This window comes from Bison bison, unplaced genomic scaffold (genome assembly GCF_000754665.1).
Source record: "Bison bison bison isolate TAMUID 2011002044 unplaced genomic scaffold, Bison_UMD1.0 scf7180017864167, whole genome shotgun sequence".
Classification (NCBI taxonomy): Eukaryota; Metazoa; Chordata; class Mammalia; order Artiodactyla; family Bovidae; genus Bison; species Bison bison.
The window spans coordinates 3,532,962-3,550,639 of NW_011494739.1; the positions used below are offsets into that span (position 1 = coordinate 3,532,962).

Genomic DNA, 17,678 nt, shown 5'->3' on the forward strand with positions numbered 1-17,678 from the left:
CCAACTGGCAGTCTATGGGGAAAGTGAGCCAGAGAGGAGCAAAGGCTTGTCCTCTTCCCCGTGAAGTGTGGCTCATTCAGTCCAGCTTTTTAAAAAATTACTTATTTAATTTTGGCTCCACTGAGTCTTACTTGCTGCATGGGCTTTCTCTAGTTGCAGCAAGTGACAGCTACTCTCCAGTTGCAGTGCAAGGGCTTCTCACTGAGGTGGCTTCATTTGCAAAGCAGGGGCTCCAGGGTGCACGGGCTTCAGTAGTTGTGGCCCAAAGTCTCAGTAGTTGCAGTTCCTGGGTTGTGGGGCACGGGCTTAGTTGCCCCATGACATATGGAATCTTCTTGGACCGGGGATCAAATCGATGTCCTCAGCATTGGCAGGCGGATTCTTAACCACTGGACCATCAGAGAAGCCCTCAGTCCAGCTTTTACTTTCCTACTCTTAATAGAGACATGGGCACACATCAACAGATAACCTACACTTTTAAAAACAGCAGCTGATGTTTGCACCTTCCTGAGCTAGACAACAGGGAGCAGTGAAGACTGCGGCTATACTGCGCTTGGGCTCCAGCCGGAGCCGCCACGCAAGAACAGGGCCTGGGAGAGGCCAGATCTGCCAACTGCTCAGAAGCCAGAATTTGAGATTTTTTTTCACCCCAGCCTTCTGATTTTCAAAAACGTGTTGGCAACGAATTCACTTTTTAAAAATGTATAAACACCATGCACGCAGGAGGAATAAGACACGTCTGCAGGCTGCATCTGGCCCTCTGGTGTGCGGCTCTGGTCTCCAGCCTGGAAGCAGAACAAAAGCTGGATCATGCATCGGGACAATGACAAGAAGGTTTGGAAACCAGGGGCTGGAACTTGTTAGGAGCGGCTGCTTCATTTGAGGCAACAGGGAAAGAGCAGGCAGCCGGGCCAGGGAATGGGCCCAGATTCTAACATCCATCAGGTGACCTCAGCATGCACTTCAAAGCGGAAAGGGACCCGAGCGGCTGCTCCACACCGCATGGCTGCGGGCTGCTGCGTGCTCAGCAGGCCCCTGGCTGCCTTCGCCAGGCCCGCTGGGGGCCATCCATGGCTCAAGCCGGGAGCCAACAGCAGCCCCAAACCGCTGAAATAATTTGCACTGGACAGTGCTGGGCTCTGGGGCCTGCGCCACTTTAAAGTTTTGGGTGTACACTCCCCCACCCCCATTACTATTTCTTTTTCTTTCTTTGCCTCTGTTTTATTGGGATGACTAAATCTTTCAACTATGTTAGCAGTAAACACAGCTAATTTACCCCCTGCCTCTTTGAAACAGCTGCTGACAGCTGCACTGTAATTCAATCAAGGATCTTTGTAGTCAAGCCTACTAAATTCATATTTGTTGTTTGGTTCCATCTCTCCTGCCCGGAGCCCCGCACAGCTGTACCGAATACTGATGAGCGTCCCTTTCTCCCCCAGGCCTGGATGATAAACAGCGTGTTAATGGTGGAGGCTAAGGCAAAGAGTTCTCAGCAGACCAAGAGAACTCCAATATCCAGGCATCGAGAGAAAAAACAACACAGACATACACAGGCCCAAAACCAGAACCAAATGTCTCCTTTTATTGCAAAGTCAAAACCCTTTTTATTTTGTCTATATACAGCATTTTCTCTGAGGACTGCTCTATGCAATGGCTGAAGGTACATCAGTCTGACCATTTAATAAATAGTCTTAAATAAGAAAATAAACAGGTTGGAGGAAAGCAAGCTTGTTGTCCTGAACAAGGGATTGGAGAGGGTCTAAAATGAGCTTCAGATGACATAAATAATTTCTTTGTTTTGTAACAGCTATTTACAGGTTTCAGTGTACAAATGATGCTAGGGGTGTACGTGGTGTGAAAGCTTGCAGCAAGAGGGAATCTCGCCAAATCCCCAGATCTGTCAATAGACAAAACAAAATGTAACAAAAACAGCGACTCTTCCCCATTGACCAGGCAGAGTGAAGGCTGCAGCCCAAGCTACCGAAGAAGAAAAAATAAAAGAAAATTAAAACAGGGCCCCGGGTTTCCAGGAGCTAACTTAATCAACATGGAGAGACAGTTCTTCACTAGACCAGATCCAAGGGGCTGCAGGCGTCACCTGGATAACCCTGTTTTTTGTTCACAGACAGCCTGGTGGTCTCCAGGGCCCATGGTGCAGCTGGAGGCTGGGGACCTTCTGGCTAAGGTGAGAGAGGCATGTGCCGAGGGCCATGTCAGAAACGGTACCTTCCAGTCAGGACACTCTCAAGACAGCTTCCTCAGCCTTCCATTTGAGATGCATATCTGCACATCCTGCTCCCAGCAGACCTCCCACTGTGTCACCTTTCCCTTGCTTCCAGGGGCTGATTCTTTTGCAGGGTCCTCCCGTAGGGGTCTGCGAATGAAAATCGGTGACTACAGAGGCCCTCATCAGAGCCCAGACTCTAGGATGCTGCTATCAACGGCCAATAGAGGAGTCTGCTTGGGGGATGGATGACCCTCCTGCCCATCCACCCGTTAAGAGCTAGTGTGCTTCTTAAAATAGAGCTATGGTGGCCCTAACTCAGGATTGAGCTGCAAGTTTTGTCCTGACTGCTTTTCTCCTCCAACTGCCACCTCTCACTGACTTCCTACTGGGGGGAGAGTTGGAAAACCAATTCCAAGTGTCTGCCAGTACTTCACACACTTATCTTAATTTCTGCCACCAGGCACCTGGCTGAACGATGGAACCTATTTATCCTTCAAGGTCAACACACTCCCAACTCCAAGGATAAATTTTCCCTCTCCTTCACTGGACAAATCTTGGCATTGGGGTGAGCCTACATAAACAGTGGGCCTGGGCAAGCCTCAGAATGAAACTGGAATGGCACAGAAAGGGGGCCTCCACTCCCTCTGCCAGCTACAGCTTCTGTTTATGAAATCAGAGTAAACCAAGAAATGGGGATAAATTGTTTAGGAAAATATATCTGTACCATCCTAACCATTTTCATTCATTCGTTTTATTGTGACATTTATTACAGGGACTTCTGCATTCATCTTCCTCTCACACAAACAAGAGCATGCCCACCCCTGGCCACACCCCCTTCCTCCCACTGCTGGTGGCCGGGCTGAAGGGTGTCGTAATTACCCCTGGGAACGAGTTGGTGCACGGCTGAGACTTCACAGCCAGTGATCGGGGCCCAGCAATTTTTCTTGATATATATATATATTTTTCCTGTTAGGTTTTGCCTGCAGCAGCTTGTAGGATCTTGTCCGTAGGATACTGATGAAAATCGGATCAAAAGCCATCTGCCTCTCAAATTCCTTAACACTCCTACAGCATTATAGTTGGGGAGAGGGAATGGGAAGGCCTCACAAAATGCAGGTGGTCTGCTGGCTCCTCGCCCAAGAGGTGGGAGGTGCTGGACTGTGAGAGACCCAGGATCCAGAAAAATGCGACTCGAAAGCGTGTGACTTCCGGGAAGAGCTAGTGGCAGCCACAAGCCCGGACAACCATGTTTCTGTATTTCTTCAGGATGACGTTGGAGCTGTCATCAAAGTAGAGCACAGAGATGGCATTGAGCTGAGTCGGAGCACAGCAAGGCTTGGGCACCGTTTCCGGGTTGATGAAGTGCACCTGAAACACACCCGAAAACGGTGGTGGTGGTGAGACCTGGAGAGTCACTCCTCCCTGGCCTCCGTATTCCTGTACGGAACAGGTACTGCTTGGACAGAATCCCCACTGGTGACACTCACTGGGCACTCCCAGTTCTAAGCACTTGATGGCTGGCTAACTCAGTTCCAGGGTTATCCTGGATTTACAGATGAGAGAACCAGAGCATACAGGGTCACATGGCATACAGCTAGGAAGATACTGGGGGCCGGGTCATTCTCCCTCATGAGGCTGCCCTCTTTGACATTCCAGGATGTTTGACAGCATCCCTGGGCTCCACTTCTAGAAGTCAGAGGCACTCCACCCCCACCCCTCAACTGTGACAACTAAAAATGTCTCCGGACGTGCATGTCAAGTCACTTCAGTCGCCTCTGACTCTTTGCGACCCTTGGACTGTAGTCCACCAGGCTCTTCTGTCCATGGGATTCTCCAGGCATGAATACTGGAGTGGGTTTCTGTGCCCTCCTGCAGGGGATCTTCCTGACCCAAGGATCAAACCCATGTCTTCCGCAGCTCTTGCGTTGCAGGTGGATTATTTACCGCTGAGCCACCGAGGAAGCCAGACATTGTCAAATATTCCCTGGGAGGCAAAACTGCCCCAAGTTGAGAACCCCTGGGCCAGACAAGGGTCGGCCTGCAGGTCAAACCCTGCTCTGCCACATGTTTTTATAAATAAAGTTTTGTTGGCACACAGCCACACCCATTCATCACACAGCGTTTGTGGCTGCTTCTGCATTATAACAGAAGAGGTGAATAGCTGCAACAGAAACTTATGACTCTTAAAGTTAAAAATATTTACTATCTGGCTGTTTTCAGAAAAAGATTGCTGGCCTCTGGACCAGGCCTGTCCTGTCCAAGAAAAACAAATGCAAATCACAAGTGTAATTTAAAATGTTCTAGTAGCTATATGCTACAAAATGAAAAAGAAACAGGTGAAATAAATTTAAATAATATAATTTAACCCTGCATTTCAAAGCTATTATCACTTCAATATATACTTAACATAAGTCATGAATGAGATATTTTATATTTTTTTATACTAAGGCTTCAAAACTCAGTGTGTATTTTATAGTTGCAAAACATCTCAGTTGAGATTGGCCACATTCAAGTATTCAAGAGCCACATATAAAAGTGGGTACCATATTGGATGGTCCAAGTCTAGGCTATATTAGATGATTCTGCCTCAATAAACACCCTTGAATGGCTGAGCCATGAAATCAAGGCTAGGAGGCAAAGATGTGAACTCTAGGAGGGGACCAACTCTCAAGGCTGCCTCACCTGTAGGAAGCCCAGACATTGTGGAGCAGGGGATGGGGGAAGCCTAAAGAGGTGGATGCTGACTACCAGGAACAACCCAGACTGAGGCAAGGCCAGGACAACTGCCCTTAGGCACAGTGTTGTTTATTTATGATACTTTTAGGAACTATTCTAGCTGCTTTTAAAACTAGGAGAAATAAATGCACTTCAGGGTTGAAGATCATACACAATGATTATACTTATATCCTGTTAAACATACTTTTTATGGAGGAAGGGCCCAGGAAAGCAATAGGGCCCAGGGCTCCAGAAACTCATAACATGTTAGAGACGTGCTGTGGCCCCAGCTTGGAGGGACATGAGGCCGGATCTGGTGGCCCTGCTGCAGCGGCGGGCCACACCCCGGACGGCACGCAGGCCACACTCACCAGCGTCTGCACGATGGCGTGGTTGGTGGCGTTCATGTAGGAATTCAGAGGGAAGGCGCACTCCCCCTCACAGTAGTAGGCGGCATAGCCTTCGGGTGCGATGATCCAGTCCTGTGGGGAGAGATCAGAGAGCATGAGGAGGCATGGTCAGGTGAGGGGCGTGGTCAGAACAAAGTAGGAACGGCAGGGTCCCACCCTCCAGGCTGAAACCCTCCTCCTGTGGGCCAGATTCCGAAGCTCCCAGAGGTCAAAGGCATAGCCCACCTCCTTCTGGGCGGCTGGGGCTCCTGCAGAGGCAGAAGAAACAGGAGGCAGCCTTTCTTGGTCTAGTGCGTGAGTGCTCAATCGCTTCAGACTCTGAGACACTATGGACTGTAGCCCTACAGGCTCCTCTGTCTGTGGGACTCTCCAGACAAGAATACTGGAGTAGGTTTCCATGCCCTCCTCCAGGGGACCTTCCCAACCTGGGGATCGAACCCGCGTCTCCTGCATCTCCTGCACTGCAGGCAGATTCTTTACCTACCCATTGAGCCAGCTGTGAAGCCCTTGTCCCAACAGACAGTAAAAATGAGGGAAAAACCTGGGGGCTGGGCTGAGCCCAGAATGGACACTGGCTCTTCACTGGAAGGTGGCACAGACAGAGGTGACCGAGGGTATCAGTCTTACCCCTGCTACGTGGTAGCATGGGCCGTCTGTTAACAAAGCCTTCAGACCTCGCTTCACGAAGCACAGTGCCTGATACACTGTGCGACTCAACAAAGGATGCTTTGTGGTCAGGTCAGCACAGAAATGGCGCTCTAGCAATGACTACACCCCTCAGGGACTCAGTGCACCTGGGGGCTCCATTCCACACTAGGACGTGAGCAACCCCTTAGACTGTGGATGGCATCCTAAGAGTGAGGACAGAATCCCAGGAGGGCTCCAAGCTGTGTGCACAAGACCCCTGAGGGCGTATCTGGGAACACCATACTATCCTCTGGGAAGAATCTGGACCCTCCCACCGAAATACAAGCTCTGTGAGGGGAGAACAACAAAACCAATGGCCCTGGTAATTTCATGACAACACCCTTTCCAGGGATATTTGGGCTTCATGAAGGCAGGCACCTTGCTATGCCCAAAGCTGCATCTCCAATGCCTAGAAAAGGCCCAGGAGGTCATAGAAACTCATCAACAGTTGAGATACTGTTTTTCTAGGATTCATCCCTTGCCCTTTGCCCTGCTTCAGCTAAATGGTTCCAGAGGGGGCCAGCCATGGTCCTAGGACATGATCCCAGCCCTACAATACCTGATTGGTTCAGGAACAAGCACCTAGCCTAAGCTGGGCCAATCAGCCCCTTCCCTGGGAATCTGAAGCACAGATGGGGGAAGGAGGGGCAGAAGGCAGACAGACACCACAGAGGGTGGGGGCCCGCCCTCCAGGTGGCTGGATTCCAGCACATGGACTTGTCCATATCTGAGGGAAGCAGCCAGTGCAGGGTGCCAATGGGGTTCACGTGGAGAATGAGGTTCACAGTCCACAGTGTTTGGGCTTCTGGTTCTAGCCTGAGTCTCTAGCAGAAACCAGGTTTCTGCTCCTGGGTTTCATGAGGCATCCCTGCAGCCTCTAGTTAGAACATGAGGCTTCCCAGGTGGCTCAGTGGTAAAGAATCAACCTGTCAATGCAGGAGACGTAGGTTCGATCCTTGGTCAGGAAGATCCCCTGGAGGAGGAAATGGCAACCCACTCCAGTATTCTTGCATGGGAAATCCCATGGACAGAGGAGCCTGAAGGGCTACAATTCCATGGGGGTTCAAAAGAGTTGGACATGACTTAACGATTAAACAGCTGGAATCTCAAGAGATGAGAACCACGGCTCACTGCACATAGGGGACCCAGTCCCACCACCATGGTGGGGAGCACAGGGAAGCCCATACCAGAGGTTCCCGACACCAGGGCAGACCCAGCCACCCTCCCCCTTACCTGCCAGCCCAGGTCCCGGAAGCTGACGTATAGCTCATGCTTCTTACATGCCTGCCTCTGGTCGCTGCTGCTGTTTTCTGCAGTGATGGGGAGCAGAGGTGAAGTACCATGGGGAGGAAGAGGAAACACACGCATTAATGCTTCCTCAGTCCAAGGCAATGGCACCCCACTCCAGTACTCTTGCCTGGAAAATCTCACAGACGGAGGAGCCTGGTAGGCTGCGGTCCATGGCGTTACTAAGAGTCAGACATGACTGAGTGACTTCACTTTCACTTTTCACTTTCATGCATTGGAGAAGGAAATGGCAACCCACTCCAGTGTTCTTGCCTGGAGAATCCCAGGGACAGGGGAACCTGATAGGCTGCTGTCTATGGGGTCGCACAGAGTCGGACACGACTGAAGTGACTTAGCAGCAGCAGCAGCAGTCTAAGGCAGTGGCGTGACCCCAAGCAAACTTTGGGAGCTGGACACAAAGGTCATTCAGGCATCTGTAGCCTCAAAACTCATTTCTGCCCCCTGAAAATGGCCTCCATAGGGGTGGTACCAAAGCCCCCATCTCTCACACAGTCTTAGTTCACAGCTATCCCTGGATCCTCCTGTGCACGCTGTTTTCTCTGGTTTGGTTGCTGATGTCTGCCCAGATTCCATGTGGGAATCCATGTCCATCTGCATCCCGTCATGCCTGAATGGGGGTGGGGTAGGGGGGTGTGCTGCTTCCACTCAGGCTCACGCCTCGAGATGCTCAGCCCCATGGAGGGAGGCAGGAGAAGGCACAGACAGGGCCTGGGACAAAGCTCCCACCACCGAGAAGACACGAGAGGGCAAAAAGTCAAGTCGCATTGACCTTTCAGAAAAACACAACACTGAGGTTCCTCTGCGGAACGAAAATTATGCACTGGGGTTTTCCAGAAGTATGTAGAGTTGGTAGGAATTTGGGGTTTGTAACTGAGCGCTTGTAAACATGCAGGAATATCTGTTTCTCTGTCTCTCTCCTTGTGTCTATCTCTTTCTCTGTCTCCCTTTCTCTCTGACACAAACACATCCTCTGCTGCCACTGCACAATCTTCCCTGTACCCAGGAGCAAGAGGGATTCATTTTTTTTTTTTCTTAACCACAATCTCTCTCTCTTCCATCTAAAATTTCCCATGAGCTTTCCATTGGCTTTTGTGAACATTCCTAATTTTACACACATCTTTATATCTAGGGTTGAGAGAAGACATTTTCAAAAATGTACAAACCAGTGAGGAAATGACAATTGATTATGACAGAATGGCCTATAAGTTTCTAGGAGGGAGGGATCCTGGCCCCTAGGAAACACTCAGAACCAGTGAGATGATCCCAATGAGGGCGGCAGGGAGCACCGGGCTTTGGGTGTCTCAGGCCCTCATTACCTTGGTGCCCAGTATGTCATTCATTCATTCATTCATTCGTTTGTTCATTCCCACAAACTGTTACAGAGCATCTATGGGTTTGCAGATACTGGTTTGGGCACTGGAGCTACAAGTGTGAATGAAGCATCGAGGGGCTTATCTTCCAGCAAGGGAGGCAGACGATGACCAAATGAGTAAACACCAATTACGTTCCATCTAGACGAGCATCGAGGAGGAACTAAGGGAGGAGAGGAGGACAGGAACAATGTGCTGGGGGCTCTGTGCTGTCTAACCAAGAGCCTTCAGAGGAAGTGGTGCTTGTGTAAGAACCAAAGGAAGTGAGATGGTGGGCCAGGTAGGAGATTCCAGGATAAGGACAGGGTGGGATGGAGAGGAGGGTTAGAAGTCAGCAATAACCAGGACAGGAGTGGTGGTGGGCAGAAGGATGGGAATGAGGCGGCGATGCTGGGGTCGGCAGTTGGCAGCGAGGAGGGGAAAGGTCTGCACTGAGCTCCACTGCTGGGGGTGAGGGAGGTTAGGGAGGATGGAGCAGGAATGGGAGTCCTGGGCCCCTCTTCCTCACCTCAGGACCTAACCTGAGGGCTGAAGAGCGAGAATGCCAGCTATGAGGGTAGCAGGGCTGCTGAGGGCCCGGTGGTCATTCATATGCAAAGATCAAGGCCAAGGGACCCCTCAGAGGGGAACCGAGCAACCTCCTGGACCATTCACACTGTGCCATCTGGAAGGCACAGACACAGCGGAAATCCAGGAAAGCCTCCATCGCTGTGACCACGCCTGTAACCCCAGGCAGCAACTCCACAAGGCTTCTTCCCCTCCTTCCCTGTAGACAGGCGGAAGGGAGATGGGAGAGACAGGAGCAACCTCAGCTGTGATGCTGTGTGAAGGAGCCTGAACAAGACAAAGGTCTGAGCACTTTAGCCTGGGCCAGGGGTGTGGCAAAGAAGCTGTGTGTTGAGAACTAACATTGCTGGCTGTTTGGTGCCCTGAGTAAAGAAGAATCTGAAGGTACGTGCAGGCTCACTGAGAAGAAAGTGCCTTAATTGATTAGCAATGTCTAATCAATTACGAGTAGGGGCCTCAGTGCAGTTTCCCCAACCCTGAAAACAAGGCAATGATATTTGGCTTAATGTTGAAGCCCAAGGCCCCACAGGCCAAGGCCAAGAGCAGCTCCTGAAGCTAGCTGTGGGCACACCAGTATGGGCTGGGCCCTGACTCTGCCCTCAGGGACCTCAGACACCTGGCTCCTCCAGGCTCCCCTGGAACACAGCTGCTCTGGGAGGAAGTGGTCAGAACTATTTCACTCTGACCTCTTCTTAACAGAAAGACAAGGAAAAGGAAGAAGAGATGCTCAAAAAGTGCACTCCCAGCTGGCCTGCCCTCCTGCCCTGCCCCACCCGCCCCCAGCCGAAGCGGGCAGGCAAGCAGGAGCTGCTTCATCCACCTCCACAAGCCCCGCCTGAGCAGCTGCCTGGACTCAGCTCCCACCCCCACGGGTCATCTGGTGAAGATGGCTAATGACCAGGGGAGTTGGGTCCAAATGGGGGTGGGAGAAGGAAGTGGAAGGGAAGTGAGGATCCCAGCTTCTCACCCCAAACCACACAGTCTGAAGAGCAGTTGAAGGCCTCTGGGGGGCAAGGCATGTCGGCAGAACATGTCCAGTCCCCCCAGCACACACAGGGCTCCCATGGGGGAGAGGCTTCTACTCGTGTGCCCCTGCAGCAGGATTCTTAGCCCATCACGGGAGGTGTGTGTGTGCTCAGGCGCTCAGTCGTGTCTGACTCTTTGTGATCCCATGGACGCAAGCCCACCATGCTCCTCTGTCCATGGGAATTTTCCAGGCAAGAATACTGGAAGGGATTGTCATTTCCTCCTCCAGGGGATCTTCCTGACCCAGGGATTGAACCCATGTCTCCTGCATTGGCAGGCAGATTCCTTACCACTGTACCATCTGGGAAGCTGTTATGGGAGGAGGTAAAGCACTTTCAATGGGAATGTGCAGGCAAACACACCCTCCGAGATTCTGGATTTTTAAGACTGTGGTGGGGCCCAGGCTTTGTTTTTTTTTTTTTTTTAATTAAACTTCCAGGCAGGATTTAAGTGAACTTCAAACAGGACCAGGAAGTAGAAATCTAGAGCAAGAAAGCAGATCCTAGCCAAGGTAGAAGAGCTGTCATGTGCGGTAGTGAGGGCCCCGTCCTGGGGGTTATGTAAGTGGAGACGACGGCGGTTTGGTAAGGATGTGGTGGGGAAGCTGGGTGTGCAATTCTAAGACTTTGAGGGCAGTCCCTCCCCTTTCATTGCGTTGGTCAGACCATTACACCTGACAGACCTCTGAGACATGGGAGATTTTGCACGGCTGACATTTGCCAGCACTTCCTGCCTGCCTGACATGGAAAAGCCTCTAACAAGTCTCCCTACACTGACCCTCCCCAAGCGCCCCACCCTGCTCCCCACCATTCTCAGAGCAGCCAGAATGAGCTGCTTATCAACCCCACCCCACATCACAGCTTGAAACCCTGCAAAGGCCTCCAAATTTGCTTTGGATGAAATTCAAACTCACGATGTGGCTCCCAAGAGGACACTTGACTCTGCTCACTCCCCAGCCGCACCCTCCCTGTCCCAGCCACGTGGCCTGCCCTCCACTGCCCGCCAAAGCTGCCATGAAAACTCCCTCCACTTGTGCGTCCCACTGTCTGGAGTGCTGGTCTCCAGCCCACCCAGCCTCACCTTGGGGGCACCAGCTTGCCCCTGAAGAAGTCTCCTCTGAACCATCCCCTAAAGGGTCCCTCATCACCATCTCCTGGCTCCCAGGGCTGTGATCAGCGTGCCTGTGAGTGACAGCCCCCTTCTGCCCACCTTGCATGAACTGTGGGCCATGGCTGGGCTTTCGCTGTTGAACCCCAACCCCCGAGAAACCGGCATAGAGCATGCTTAAAATACAAATGAAGAGATTTTGTTGCTTTTTTAATTTGGGGGATCAGATTTCACTTGAGCAGCCTAAAAAAGAGTGGATGCACCTGCCAGAAAAGAATTCTTACAAAATCTCTGCACACAAACTCTGGAACCACACAGACTCACTGGAGTCCATCTGGCAGGGCGCCCTGCTCTTAAAAAACATCACCAATCACAGTAACTGTATTTTTGCTTTTCCCTGAAAAGGAAAATGAACAGCAATTTCAAAATTCTGGAAATGACCTTCCAGGTAAGGCAGAAGAAGCTATTGACAACATATGTGGATCTGAGAGTGGGGGCTGCTCTGCCACACCCCCTCACCCTTCTAAACACCCCCACGCTCCTTTCCACACTTCCTCCCACCAACCCCAGGCCTTTTCCAGCTCATGATGAACCCAGAGCTGGGAAGGCTCTACAAGAAAATCTTACCACCCATGTTCAACAAGTGTTAAAGTTTGCCATGAGTTTCAAATGCATTTCACTTGAAGAAATAAAATGAAAGATACAGCAACTGCCCTTCACTTTTTCTCCCTGCCTTCCTCAGGACAATGGGGTGAAGTCTTCCCTCTATGTATGTTTTCATAGTTCTCCTTTATTTATTTGTAGCTCTTGTTTTGTTTGTTTAGAAATTTCACATGATTTGGCATCCTGTGATACTCATGTTCCGCTACTTGCATTTCGAAATGAATTTATAAGACAATTTACACAATGAAGATGGTGAGCTCTGGGCAGGAAGGGATTCTGTGGGTGGTGCTTCCTGCTGCATGGGTTCCAGAACCATCTGTGGAGCACATGCATGGATGTTGAGCCACCCCCGGCTGGAGTCCTGCAGGGGGCTCCCTGTGGGCTCTTGGGGGTACGTGGAGTAAACCCCCCACCCCGGTGTACCTGCGACGTTGGCCACCCGCAGGGCTTCCTGGTTCTTGGGCGTCTTGGAGCGATTCTGGCTGCGCTGCTTGCCCCCCGTGGAGCGGGTGCTGCGGAGGTGGACTTCGGTGGCCTTAAAGAAGGCCACCATGAAGGGCTGCTTGTTCTGGGGCCCCTGCCGCCCGATCAGGCCCGCCAACTTGGGGTTGATGCTCTGTCCTATACGGGAAGCAGTCAAATGCACAGAACAGGTGGTTAGTGGGAAGGGCTGAACAGATGTCACGTTAGCGAACCTCACAATGTCCATCCGTGTACTTGCCACTCCTCCATCACCAGCATGGCCTCAGCTCTGACTCTACACCAGGTTGTCCTAGGAACTTGGAACACAGTGGGAGTCACAGAGAGAACTCCCTGGCCTCTGGGCGTGCACACTGGTGGGGAAGGCAGGCAGGAATCATGCAGGGCAGGGAGCCCGTGGTGATGTGTGCGCGGAGACAAACGGAGCCAGGAGGGGTGTGACACAGTGTGACTCAGCGGCTCCCAACTGAAACCCCCACCTGACGCCCAAGGGAAGAGGGAGGGGGAGGTGGGCAGGCAGTGGACCCTTTGAGTCCTAGTCTGACTCCCCATCCCTCTTCACCTGGGCCCAGCCACATCTGGAATCAACTTCACCAGCAGGAGAGACAGCCTTGGAGGCAGGACAGGCTCTGGCCCTGGGCCTACCTTCCTGGGTTCACATTCAGCCTCTGACATTCTACACACAGATGCTCCCAGCAGACCTCTGCACACCGGAAGTGCTCATTAGATTAGATGCTAGCTCAGGACAGTGGTCCAGGAGATCAGACAAGCGACGTGAGGGCTGAGCCCAGGGGCCCTGTTTCCATCTGAGAGGTCTGGGGAATGCAACAGAGGCTGTGCACAAGCACTGCTCGCTGGCAAAGGATCTGAAGGAAGCCAGAACAAGAGGAAGAGGGATGCCAAGAGAATTGGCAACCCCGGATACTGGGTGAGAAGGCGGCTGAGGCAGTCAGGGTGTTCTGTGCTCTGAGGGTGGGTCCGGTGTGATGGAGGCTAAGAACAGGCTACCAGCCGCAGCAACAATGAAGACATTGGTCAATACATACTTAACTCATTATTGAGACGTATTAAAACGTGTTGTTACTCCAATGTTAACTGATCAGAGACATCTCAGTATTCACTTACATAACAAATTGCCAGTCACAAGTGTTAATTTCTGCAGAAGTTTCCCCTGGTCAATAACCACTACCATGCCCAGTGGTGATAAGTATTCCAAAGGAAGATAAAGCAAGAAGACAAAACAGCTCAGAGAGGCCGAAAACTTGCCCAAGGACAACGAGCTTGGAAGTGAGGGAGCTGAATTTGAAACCAGGGCAGGCTGCTTAATCATGACAGATATGGTCCCTGCACGTTTGGTGAAAGGGGTTGGAGGCCAGTGAAGGCACTGGGCCCAGTCACTCTGGAATCAACTTTCCCTGGAGCTCTCCAGACAGGCCAGATGTCCACAAACCCAGATGCCCAAGGACCAGCTCAGCATCAGGGGCATTTGCTTTAGCTGTATTACAGCAAATGTTCAAAACAGCTCCCCCACCCACCACTACTTCACCTTAGTCCCTCTAAACGCCAGCTTTCCTGCATTCTTTAGCAGGGTTTCCTCGAGTTCACTCATCTATAATTTGAATGATTCTATAAAAGAAACCATTAAAGTCGAGCCCCTAGGAACTGTGCACCACCCTCCTCCCCCTGGAAGGCTGTTAGGGCAAAATAAAAATGCCTCCCTGAAAACCTGATGCTGTTTCAGATCCACTAAATGCAGTCACTGCACCTCTGAGGGAGGGTGTCTGGCTCGCTTTGGCCACTGGCAGTACAGCCAGGTCCAGGGTCCCACAGCCTCAGCTGAGAAATAGGAAGACAGAGGGAAGAGGGTCTCCAGGTGGCTGAAACCTACATCTGCTGGTGACCAGCCCATGAGGAAGCTGCATGCTGGGGCCTCTATTTCCTCATCTGTGAAACAGGGGCAATGCCAATTGTCTCATCCATGCCCTCTCCCCCGCACCCCATTTCTTGCTACTCAACTCAATTTTTATTTAGGCAGCTGTGCCTTAAACTGACTCCAGCCCGGCCATAGTGGGCGGGGCCTGTATTCTAATACTCAGCAACCAACCCTCCAACTATAGTGATTGGTTCAAGTGACCCAATTGAGCCAATGAATGGAAGTTTCCAAGTGTAGGGTTCAGAGCAACCTTCTCTTTCCCTGGACAGCATTGAGGGAGGAAGGAGAGCCCAGAAACAGCCACCATCTGGCCACCATAGGTGGACTGCATCATCAAACGGGGCTGAGCTGGTGGAAGGAAGAGCAGACAGAACAACAGACACGTGATTTCTCGTATATCACTGGATCAAACCAGTTCTAAAGCTGGCCGGATTCTTGCCCCAATCACCCAAATGAATAAACCTCTTTGTTTAGTCCGAGTTGCCATCTTAGGGTTTTTCTTACCCCCTTCACTTAGAGGCTTGGGAACTAGAGAATGGGGTAGCAAGTTATCTTGGGCCTGGTGGAGCACAGGCACTGAGGGTGGCTATGGATTATTCCCCTTCTGTCACCAAATATGAGAAAAGATTAAGGCTTAAAAGGTAAAAGCTGTGTCACCACAAAAGACATTCAGCTTCAAAAGCAGGAGTATGGAAAACTACAGTGAAATGTCACTTTGCTCCCACTAAGATGGCTAAAATAAAGGCAGACAAAAAACGAATATTGGTGAGGACGTGGAGAGAGTAGAACCTTCCTATGCTGCTGTTGGGGTTATAAAAATGTTGCAGGTATTTTGAAAAATAGTTTGGCAGTTCCTCAAAAAGTTATACACAGAGTTCTCATACAACCCAGCAATTCCACCCCTAAGTATACACCCAAGAGAACTAAAGACATAGGTTCACAAGGGTTCACAGCAGCATTATTCATAACAGCCAGAATGTGGAAACAACCCAAATGTCCATTAGCTAATGAATGGATAAATAAAATGTGGTGTATCCATACAAAGGAATATTATTCTCCATAAAAAAAAAAAAAAAGAAGTACGGATCCATGTTACAGCATGGATGAACTTTGAAAACGTTATGCTACATGAAAGAAACCAGTCACTAAGCATCACATATTATATGGTTTCATTCATATGAAATGTCCAGAATAGGTAAATCCATAGAAACAGAAAGTAAATTTATGGTTTCCAGGAGCCTGGGGAAGGAAGGGCATGGGGTGAGTGCTAATGGACAGGAAGTCACTTCTGGGGAAGACCACCAGACAGCGGATGACTGTACGAGAAGGTGAGTGTACTAAAAACCACTAGATGGTGAATTCCACGTTTTGTGAGTTATACGTTAGTTTTTTAAAGTACAAAAAAGAAAAAAAAAAAGTGGTAAAGAACCCGCCTGCCAATGCAGGGGAAACTGGTTTGATCCTTGGTCCGGGAATATCTCACACCCCTCAGAGCAACTAAGCCCACGTCACAACTACTGAAGCCACCTTGCTGTATAGCCCGTGCTCTGCAATAAGAAAAGCCACTGCAGTGAGAAGCCCAGCACCAAAACGAACAGTAGCCCCCACCTGCCACAACTAGAGAAAGCCTGCACGCAGCTGGTCAAAAATAAATAATACATAAATTAATTCATTAATAAAAAAAAAACAGGGGTAGGAATGATCCATCCACTGAATGCTGGGAGACAGTTTTTGTTAATAAATAGTATAAGGATGTCTATCACAGTGCCTGGCACTCATGGATTTAGTGACCATTTATTAAATGAACACATAAATGCCTTCCATGCCAACAGCGGATGGAGCACTCAGTCCATCCAACCCTCTACATGGTCCCACAGAACAGATATCATGATGTCACTTTATAAAGAGAAGAAAGGTTACACTATGAAGGCCTTGCGACAGGTCAGTGGTGGAGCCAGGATTTGAACCCTGTTCCGTTGGAGCCAAAGGTCAAGTTCTCAGCTGTGACATCAGCATGTCCCAGAGCTGCAAATACCCCAGTCTCCCTCCTGAGCTGCCCTGTGAGCTAAAAAGAGGTCAAGGTTCCCTAACACAGGGTGGAGGCTGACGTGAGCTTAGAGGCCCCCTTCACTCAGGGCCACACCTCAAAGAGCCACCCAGGGGTGGGGGAGGAGACAGCTCTCTCCCAGACTCGTCTTCTCCCTGGTGTTCCTTGAAACATCAACTATGTGACCCTGGCAATTGGGAAGAATGAGGAATGAAGGACTCCAAACTGGGTCCATCCCCTGGCTTCCTCTTGGGGTTGTTGTTGTTCAGTCGGTAAGTCAATGTCTGACTCTTTGTGACCCCATGGTCTGCAGCATGCCAGACTCCCCTGTCCTTCACTATCTTTTGGAGTTTGCTCAGATTCACATCTACTGAGTCAGTGATGCTGCCTAACCATCTTATTCTCTGTCACGCCCTTCTGGTTTTGCCTTCAATCTTTCCCAGCATCAGGGTCTTTTCCAATGAGTCAGCTCTTCACCTCAGGTAGTCAAAGTATTGGAGCTTCAGTATCTGGCTTTCCAATGAATATTCAGGGTTGATTTCCTTTAGGAGTGACTGTTTTGATCTCTTTCTTGTTTAAGTGACTCTCAAGAGTCTTCTCCAGCACTGTGGTTCAAAAGCATCAATTCTTCAGCACTCAGCCTTCTTTATGGTCCAACTCTCATACTGGGACATGATTACTAGAAAAACGGAACATTTGACTATATGGATCTTTGTCGTTAAAGTGGTGTCTCTGCTTCTTAATATGCTGTCCAGGTTTGTCATAGCTTTTCTTCCTGTTAGGGTGGGAGGTTATGAAAACACTACCTAGTGATATGCTGTCCTTGCTGTTTCACAAAAAAACTGGTTTGGGGGCAACGTACTGTGGACATCTTTCCTTGTCAATGAAATGCATGTTGATCTCATCTCTTGTGGCTGCTGAGGGGTCCTGCATCTGCAAATTCCTTTGCCTTGTCCCCTTCCGTCCAAGGTTTGAACAAACAACGTGCTTATTCATTTAGTGGTTCAATCAACAACGATTCATGGAGCCCCCACTGTGTGCCAGGCACTGTGCTGTGCTGATGCTGGGCATAGCACCAAGCAAGGTGGCAGCCCCCACAAGCTGAGCAGAGAGGGAGATGCGCTCAGGGACAAGCGGG

General features: G+C 50.4%; 1 protein-coding gene across 1 annotated transcript in view; it reads right to left on the reverse strand.

Annotated features, from left to right (window-relative positions):
* Nucleotides 1-1,554: 1,554 nt before the first annotated feature.
* Nucleotides 1,555-17,678, reverse strand: part of BMP7 (bone morphogenetic protein 7) — a gene marked incomplete at its 5' end in the record, with an annotated part of 86,369 nt that continues 70,245 nt past the window's right edge. Inside the window, 4 exons of the mRNA XM_010841900.1 lie at nt 1,555-3,595; nt 5,314-5,424; nt 7,273-7,349; nt 12,504-12,701. Of these exons, the coding sequence (XP_010840202.1) occupies nt 3,446-3,595; nt 5,314-5,424; nt 7,273-7,349; nt 12,504-12,701 (536 nt within the window). The remainder of the gene's footprint in view (nt 3,596-5,313; nt 5,425-7,272; nt 7,350-12,503; nt 12,702-17,678) is intronic.